This window comes from Cryptotermes secundus, unplaced genomic scaffold (assembly GCF_002891405.2).
Source record: "Cryptotermes secundus unplaced genomic scaffold, Csec_1.0 scaffold2299, whole genome shotgun sequence".
Taxonomy (NCBI): domain Eukaryota; kingdom Metazoa; phylum Arthropoda; class Insecta; order Blattodea; family Kalotermitidae; genus Cryptotermes; species Cryptotermes secundus.
The window spans coordinates 8,774-17,463 of record NW_019718031.1 but is presented as its reverse complement, the minus strand read 5'-3'; the positions used below and the strand labels follow the sequence as shown (position 1 = coordinate 17,463).

The window sequence follows — 8,690 nt, the reverse complement described above, 5'->3', positions numbered from 1 at the left end:
AAAACCCCCACCGGGATATGACGCCAGATCCAGAAGGCCACACAGGCCATGACCAACCAACATAACAACCACCCCCACCCCCCTCAGCTTACGGATTAGTGCCCAGCCTTTAACCTTGCCTTTCTCTCCCCTACACAAAAACCACGCTTGTCCCAGCTCCCTTTCCCCTACCCCTCCCACACTACTACTTTCACTTGTATACTTGCCCTTCCCCCTTCACCCTCACTGCTCTCACATAGCTGTGTATATTCCCAAACAGTCTGCTTTTACCGGTTCTCACGGTCTCTTCGCTTGCAGAATTCTTATATTTTCTTCTACCCTGAAGATGGAGGCAGTACGTTCCTCCGAAACGTCGGTTAACACCACTTATACACGGTGCCAAATCCCAAAAGACTGCTTTCTTCATAACTCATGCTACACATAGATTCACAGAGTTCGAATAACTTGTTAGTTTCATTTTTTATTGGCTGCATCACATCATGATCAGAAATGATTTCAAACATGTCCACCGTATTCAATTAGATATGATGAACTATGGAACATTGCTACCACAAAATGTTTTCTGTACTGCACATACAGACCCCTCCCATTCATATGCACTCTTCATCATGTGTCACATTTCTTTGTCACTGTCATTTACACAGTCACTGTCACTAATTATATGTAATCCAGGAGTCACTGATTGGGTGTAATCATCATCAAAGTCACCATTATCACCCATAATATCAGATCTTCAAAACCTCCCTAAAAGAATGTAGGAAGCTTCCTTTGTAGGATTTATTGTGTTGGGGTTCTCCAAGCAGTCCATTAAGACCACTCTACCTTGTCCTTTTCAGGGCTCTATATGCCCATGCTTTCCTTCTAGCTTCCTCCCCAGCTTTCCTGCCCAGCTTTTCCATCCAACTTCTTCTCTTCCCTTACCACACTGCCTGCAGAACCTTATTGTTGGAGAAAACCATAGTCACACACAAACCCCAACAACAACAGCATCCATATTGAGCTTAGGCAATTAAGAGAATTCATCATTTCATAACAGATGAAAGAAAACAAGAGAAATATTATCCTACCCACAATTATAATGAATCCCACCACAGGAATTGAACATCGAACAAGAAAACACCAAAATCCAGCAGACCATACTAAGGAAAAAAACTCTTATATGAGTGCATATAGGATACAGCAATATCCAATACATGTTTCCAGCTTTAATGTTGCAAACATAGTAATTCTCACTGGCAACAACATAGAAATCCCCTGACAAGGTTTTTAAAAAGTCATGCCTAGAAAATGTGCCTAATTTTATAATTTTGGTACAAGTTCAACAAGTTCAAGCATTACTTTCCAGTGCTGGTGTCATATCGAAAGGCGGTACAGAATCTTCAAGGTAGCACAACCACAGCAGGAAGACTGGACACAGACTCACTACCACAGCATTCTGCTGTTGGAGATTTGACACAGTACACACTTGAGGACATCCCCCGTCTTGCTGATTACAGTGCTTCTTTATATGCAACATCACCTGCAGAGTACACAGCATATCAGCAATATTACCAGCAATACTACCGCACTCAGATATCACAGGCAAGTAGTATACAAAAAAATAATTTCAGATCCTAAAATACAGTGTATCTGGTTATACAGACAAATGAGCTATTTTGTTAATGTGTTGCGATATGAAAATGTAACAGTTTCATCTTGGGTGGAGACTCCATGTTCCTCCAAACCATGGGTACCCTTCTACTGGTTTACATGGTGTCATATCCCAGAGGACAGGAGCCAGGATAGCTCAGTTGGTATAGTGAATGGATGTAGGCTGGATGTCTGGGGTTCAAGTCTTGGTAGGGACGAGAGATTTTCCTCCCCTCCACAGCATCTATGCTAGTTTGGGGGCCCACCCAGCCTTCTATCCAGTGAGTCCTGGGGATTCTTTCTCAGTGGCCAGGGCATAAAGTTGACCACCCACCTTCACCTTATGCTGAGGTGAAGCCATCTCCATGCCCCAATATGTTGTCATNCCCCATCTACTGGAGGCTTTGGAAACTACTTGGGCGGGAAACTTTGCCTAATTTAGCTCAGAGGTCCCCTAGAGAAATGAGGATCTTTTACGTGCCGTAAATCTACAACACGGGACCCGCGGCTTAAAGTCCCTCCCGGGGGACTTGTTCCCTGAAATTTTCCACCCTTAAAAATTCCACAACCTCCGCCAGCTTTGAACCCGCGTACCTTGAGTCATGAGGTGGGAACCTTACCCCTAGACTACGGAGGCCGCTTTAGAAGACAGTAAGTAGCCTTCATACATACATACATACACACACACACACACACACGGTAGTTTATAGTTTCTCTGATCCATTGTCTGATCCAGACTGGATATAGAACTCATTATAAAGAGACTTGATTGCAAAGAAACAGTCGAGTCAACAACAATTACAAACAAATTAAGAATGACAAAAGCCACTTATACACCATTAGAACTACCAAATATAGTGGGTGAAATTATCAATCACAGCTTAGGCACATCATCAACAATTACAAACAACAATACATTCATATATCCAGCTAATTTTTTGCTTGAAATGTATTTGTCTACTGAATAAACAGCATTTGAAATAAGAAAGTTTTTTCAATGTGTGCCTAAAAATATTCACATTGTCTTCCAAAATCTGTATATTTTTGGGCAGATTATTATAAATTATGATCGATGAATACAACACACCTCTTTGAATCAAAGATAGTCTTACTGCAGAAACATGTAACTTTTGAGACTGTCTTGTGCTTATATGATGAATAGCATTATTTGTTTGATAAATATTATGATTTCTAACAGTGAATATCATCATAGCATATATATATATATGTATATGTATATAAACAAGGAACTGTTAAAAGAACTCATTCTCTTAATGCCTTCTTTACAAGAGCTTCTAGGACCCATTCTTAACATAACCCTGAGTGCCCCTTTTTGGGCCGCAAAAATGCTTTTCATTGCTGGGAAAGAACCCCAAAAAATAATAACATAAACAAGTTGTGACTGATAATGAGGAACATAGATCATTCATAGAACTTGCTCACTAACAATTAACTGTAACTTTCTCAGCATGAAAACCTGCTGTATTCAATTTTTTAATAATTTTTCAGAGTGTTGTTTCCAAATAAGATGATGATCTACATATGATGNAAATGATCAAAACTTTTTTTAAAAAATTATCAGCGTTTTGCTGATGTTGCTGAGGTGAAGGAAAAAACGACGGAGGCGCTGTCAAGCATCTCAAAAGATGAATTTAGACAATGTTTTGAAAAATGGAATAAAAGACTAGACAAGTGTATTAGTGTAAGTGGAGAGTACTTTGAAGGGGATTGAAGGTTTATGCATAAAATTTGAATAAATAAGTTTAAAAAAAATAAGTTCGGTTTCTTTTGGGTACCCCCTCATATATACCCAAACATTTAACATTATCTTCAACTTTAAGACTTAAATTATTATATGTTACTGATAATGTGTATTCTGGAACCTTTGGGGTAGAAAATTTAATGAAACGAGTTTTTCCCAAATTAAGTACCAGATGATTATTTTGAAACCAATTAGAAATGCGTTTCATTACTATATTTATTTTATCACTCATAGTATTTAGATCATTTGAAGTAACTATAATTGTGGTATCATCTGCATACAAAATATCATGCGCTATATTTTTTAGGATACTTGGGAAATCATTAATATAGACATTGAACAGCAGTGGGCCCAGAACAGATCCCCGGGGAACACCATACCTGCTAGTTTTCCACTCAGAGGTTGCAGTAACTGAATTGCAAGTCTGCAAAACAACTCTTTGTGTCCTATGTGTATTATATAAGTACGAGTAAATCTCAAGCCATTTCAAAACAGAACCTTTCACTCCATAATACTCCAACTTTTTATTCAAAGATTGTGGTTAACACAATCCAATGCCCTTGTAAGATCACAAAAAAAAAACACCTACTACAAGCTCTTTATTGTTCCATGCTTTGAGAATAAGATCAGTTAATTTGAAAACAGCAGTTTTTGTAGGAACACCACTACGAAATCCATATTGCTCAGCAGCAATAATATCATTATTTACTAAATGTTGTTTTAACCTGTTGAACACTAATATTTCAAATAATTTAGAAAAACATGTTAGTAAGGATATCAGTCTATAATTGGAAATTTCTGCAGCATCAACTTTCTTAAAACGTGGTTTGATATTTGCATATTTCAGTCAATCAGGGCAAATGCCAGAATTTATTGAGTGATTACAAATATGAGCACGTGGTTTAGCTATCTGTTCTCGACATAATTTGATAATTTTATTAGACAACCCATCATATCCACAAGAAGTCTTATTTTTTAATGATGAAAGTGAGCTTGACACTTCTGTGGCAGTAATTGAAATATTTACTATTTCAGAGAACTTGTCAGAAGAGCCCTCGCGAAGTAGAGGTGAAAACCTTCGTTATTAAAATGTTGACTAATTAATTTATCCACAGAAGTTACAAAATAATTATTAAATAACTTTGCTGCTTTATTAATGTCAATTTTTACATTTCCATCTCTCAGCTCAGAATAGGTAAATTTCTTGATCTGCCCTCAGCCTATTTCATTGTTAATGATTTTCCAAGACACTTTTGATTTATTGGTTGAGATCGTTATTATTTCATCATAATACATCACTTTTGCTCCTCTGATAACTTTCCTTAACAAAGTACAGTATCGAGTATAATACTCTTTTAATCTTGGGTGATTTATTGTTCTACACGTCATATATAAATACTTTTTATGCCTACAGGATATTCTAATACCTTTTGTAATCCATTGATTAGGATATGCATTATTTTTTACATAGTGCACTGGAAAGCATGTTTCAAAAATAATTAAAAAGGTGTTGAAAATAAGTTAAAACTTACATTAACATCCATATTACTTAAAATATTTTTCCAGGTTTAATTTGGAGCATATCAGTAAAAGTTTTGATAGTAAACTTTGTTATAATTCTTCTTTTAACAAATCTATTCATTTTCCTTTGACATCTGAAGACATTATATACAATCAGATACTGGGCATCATGATCTGAAAGTCCATTGATTACGGGAAACACTAAAAATGTGTTTAACCTGCTATAATCCAAAAAAAATATTATTTGTAATACTAGAATCTTTATTTATCCTGGTAAGGAAATCAACAACCTGAAACAGGTTATACATTAGAAAAAGTGAAATAACCTGTTGAACTTGACTTGAATTTTCTAAGAAATTTACATTAAAATCACCACATATTATTATTTCAAATTTAGGCTTATGTATAAACTTTAAAATTAATTCAAGTTGCTTAATAAATTCCTCAGCATGTCCACAGGGAGATCTGTAAATACATAATATTATAATGAAATTATTGCCAATTTTCATCTGGGCTGCATATGCCTCATTAACATTTTCTATGCAATATTGAGTTATATCAACTGGATTACAATCCATATCCAGTTTAAAGTAGATGCATGCCCCTCCTCCTTTATTGAGTAAACATGAAAATTTGCAGGTTAAACTATAATTGTCTGGTTTAATCGTTAAGATTTTCTGCTCTCTTAAGTAATGTTCAGTTATACAAATTACAGTACATGTGAACTTTGGTTGTGAATAAGTAACATACTAGTCAATTCATCAATTTTATGTTGAAAGCCCCTGATATTTTGATGAAATATATTGTAACGTGTTTTGTCACTGAAGACTCCATTCGGATTGTTAATTGGTTTATTTAACAACCTACAAATCGTAACTACAATTAATTATAACACAGTTGTGGTTTTACACAGTTTACAAACCCTACACAATAAGCTGTTCACTCTATCTTCAGCAGTCTTCACTTATTACCAGTATGATATGGGAGCTATACTAGTGTCACTGTATTACACACTCCAAATATCTTCTCACACTATCGCCTCTAATTACATGATCTGATATTCTTCACAATTCACTCACTACAGCTGAACTCGGTGACTGCTACAATTCAACTGTCTTTGGCGGCTGCTACATTTTAACTGACTCCTTAGGCAGTGCAGTTCTCTTATAAACCCTCAGCCAGACAATGGAAAATGCGCCTCTTCCCTGTTGCGTATTCGCCGTGTTTACAGGTGTTGCTGGGCAACGCTGCCAAGAGTTGTTTATTGCTGCATAGCAACCATCATGCTTCAGCTCGGCTTGGCTCACTTTGGCTCTACTTGGCACGGCATGGAGAAACACCACTTCCCTTACTGTTGTGTAACCTGACAACCGACCGTTTATCAAGAGTCTGTCTTCATGGTAACTTGTTCCACCTCCCGTTGGCCCACAACGATTAGACATGTCACAATATTTAGCGAGTTGCACATTGTATGCTTGTATTTAGAATTTACTATTTATGTTAGATCCCAGATACTATCCAAAGGCTTCGAATTCTTTATATTTTGAGGCGTTACCATAAAAAATCATCATTTCTGTTTGCTGGTTGTCTCCTGACTTGCTTACTTAACAACTGTTTCACTTTCCTTCCATACTGTTTCCCTTCGTCCACAGATAAGGTTACTTGAACTTCTTCTGAACTAATACTATCCTTACTTTCACACTTCTCCATTTTATCCTTCATCTGTGCCTTCTTTCAATTTAAAGGTATAACAATCTGCTCATTTTTATTTGATTTTGTTTCTATAAAAGTAACTAACCGCTCAGCAACATATTCCTTACCTTTTGAATTCAAGTGCAGACCGTGTCTATTTTCTGTCACAATCTCAGTGTGGTCCGCAGGGTCAAACAATTTCAAATGCTTACATAGCTTCCTATTAAAATTCATAATTTCTGTATTCACACAGGATGGTTCTTCCAAGTCTCTTCTTTTGGGTAGACTCAAGACAATTACATTAGTATTTAGGTTCATTTGTATGTGTTTCAGAATATTTGAAAGACCTTTTTGAGTTTCATATCTGCTTGCTTCTTTAGTACCACCCCGAATGATTAAAAAGTCCTTTTTAGTTAAATTCATGGATTCTTTCATATTAGAACATAATATCACTTCCAAGTCTGCACTTGATTTCACTATTCCTTGGACTACATAATTCTTCTCTAGGTTATGTTGCATTTTCATTGTAATTATTTTAATAGATTCTAAAGGGTTCTGACAGTGGTGGATGACACACAGAATTACTGGGGTTTTGGACTTTTACCATCATCCAGAATTTTAAGTAATAGAGGGCATGACCAGTGATTGAGATTAGCTCTTTCTAAGGTCCCAACTGAGTAGGTGTCTTCCTTTCTCACCTAAAGACGGAAACAGATCCAGTTTCTGAAACGTCACGTCCTCTATTACCTAATATTCCGGACAGTGGAAAAAGTCCAAAACCCCAGTAATTCTGTGCGGCATTCCTTTAGTGTGACCATCACCCAGCATTAAAATTCTCTTCTTTGTCGTCCTTTCCATTACTACAGCTTTATCACATTTTTCAATTTTTTGTTCATGCATTTTGAGTCTTCCTACAGATTCACCTTCATTAAAGTTATTGAGAGGCTGAAAACCATTATTTGATACTGGTACAGATTGGCTATTTACTAAAACCCGTCTTTTACTACCCTTAGTTACCTTGCACCAACCATCCTCGTTTTTCTGCCAATTATAAGTCTGGGGTTTTAGACTCTATCTTTCCTAATAAAACATTAATTTCCATTAGAATAGCTTCTTTCACCACTTAATGGTTTGCTATTCCTAAGATATTATTACATTCTTCTAAGTCACTTCTCGAGTTTTCAATCACTTTACAACTTACACACTTTTGACTTTGGTCTCTGTTTATTATTTGAACACTCCGATCATGGGAACATCGCAAACACCAGTTATTTTCTTATAACATTGCTCACGTCTAGCTAATTCATCCACCATGTTGCATAATATTGCCATAATCATTGTTTTGATATCCCCACATCTCACATGCTTGAAAAGCAGAGGATTGCAGATTGAAGTTCTCTTGGTTGGTTTATTGATTTCAGGGCAGTGCTATCACCTTGCCTTCACAGTCGCAGGCAGATTGTGTCAATGCTGCAGCAGCTGTAGCACAGTCCGCAATTCAACAACTACAAGCTGCCAAAGAAATTAAGAAGCAGGTGGGAGTACATGTTGTGTTTAATATGCTGCAAGGATATAATTTTGACAGTTTATGAATTATTCATTCTTTGGTTATTTAGAATTGCTGTTTCACCTGGAAAACTATATAGAGCATCAGTTAAAGGTAAGCTGGAACTGGTGAGGTTATGGCTTATTTGAATTTTTTCTTCCAGAATTTACTGGACACCTAGGAAGTTGGCTTAAGTGATAGAGCTTCTGACTTGTATGTCAAATGTGCCTAGACTGAATCTTGGCTGGGATATTGATGATTTTAGGTTTTTCTGGTTTTCTGTGGTCCTTCAACAGAAATTCCAGCATAGTATCTTTGGAATATGGTAAAATTGTCTGATCAGTGGAAGGAGTCTGTTATTGTACCAGTTCACAGGAAGGGTGACAAAACTGACAGTAGTAATTATTTTGGGGGGATATCACTGGTATCAACTTCATACAAAATGTTATCCAATATTCTTCTCTCTAGGTTAAGTCCATACTTAGATGAAATTAATGGGGATCATCAGTGTGGGTTTTGACATAATAGATCAGCTACAGA

At 36.5% G+C, this 8,690-nt stretch overlaps 1 protein-coding gene across 2 annotated transcripts in view; it reads left to right on the top strand.

The window, feature by feature from the left end:
- Nucleotides 1-8,139, top strand: part of LOC111864899 (RNA-binding protein 5) — a gene marked incomplete at its 3' end in the record, with an annotated part of 76,154 nt that extends 68,015 nt beyond the window's left edge. For both annotated transcript variants that reach the window (XM_033751975.1, XM_033751999.1), the window contains 2 exon segments: nt 1,346-1,581; nt 8,026-8,139. In XM_033751975.1, coding sequence (XP_033607866.1) covers nt 1,346-1,581; nt 8,026-8,139 — 350 coding nt within the window.
- Between the last annotated feature and the right edge of the window lie 551 nt (nt 8,140-8,690).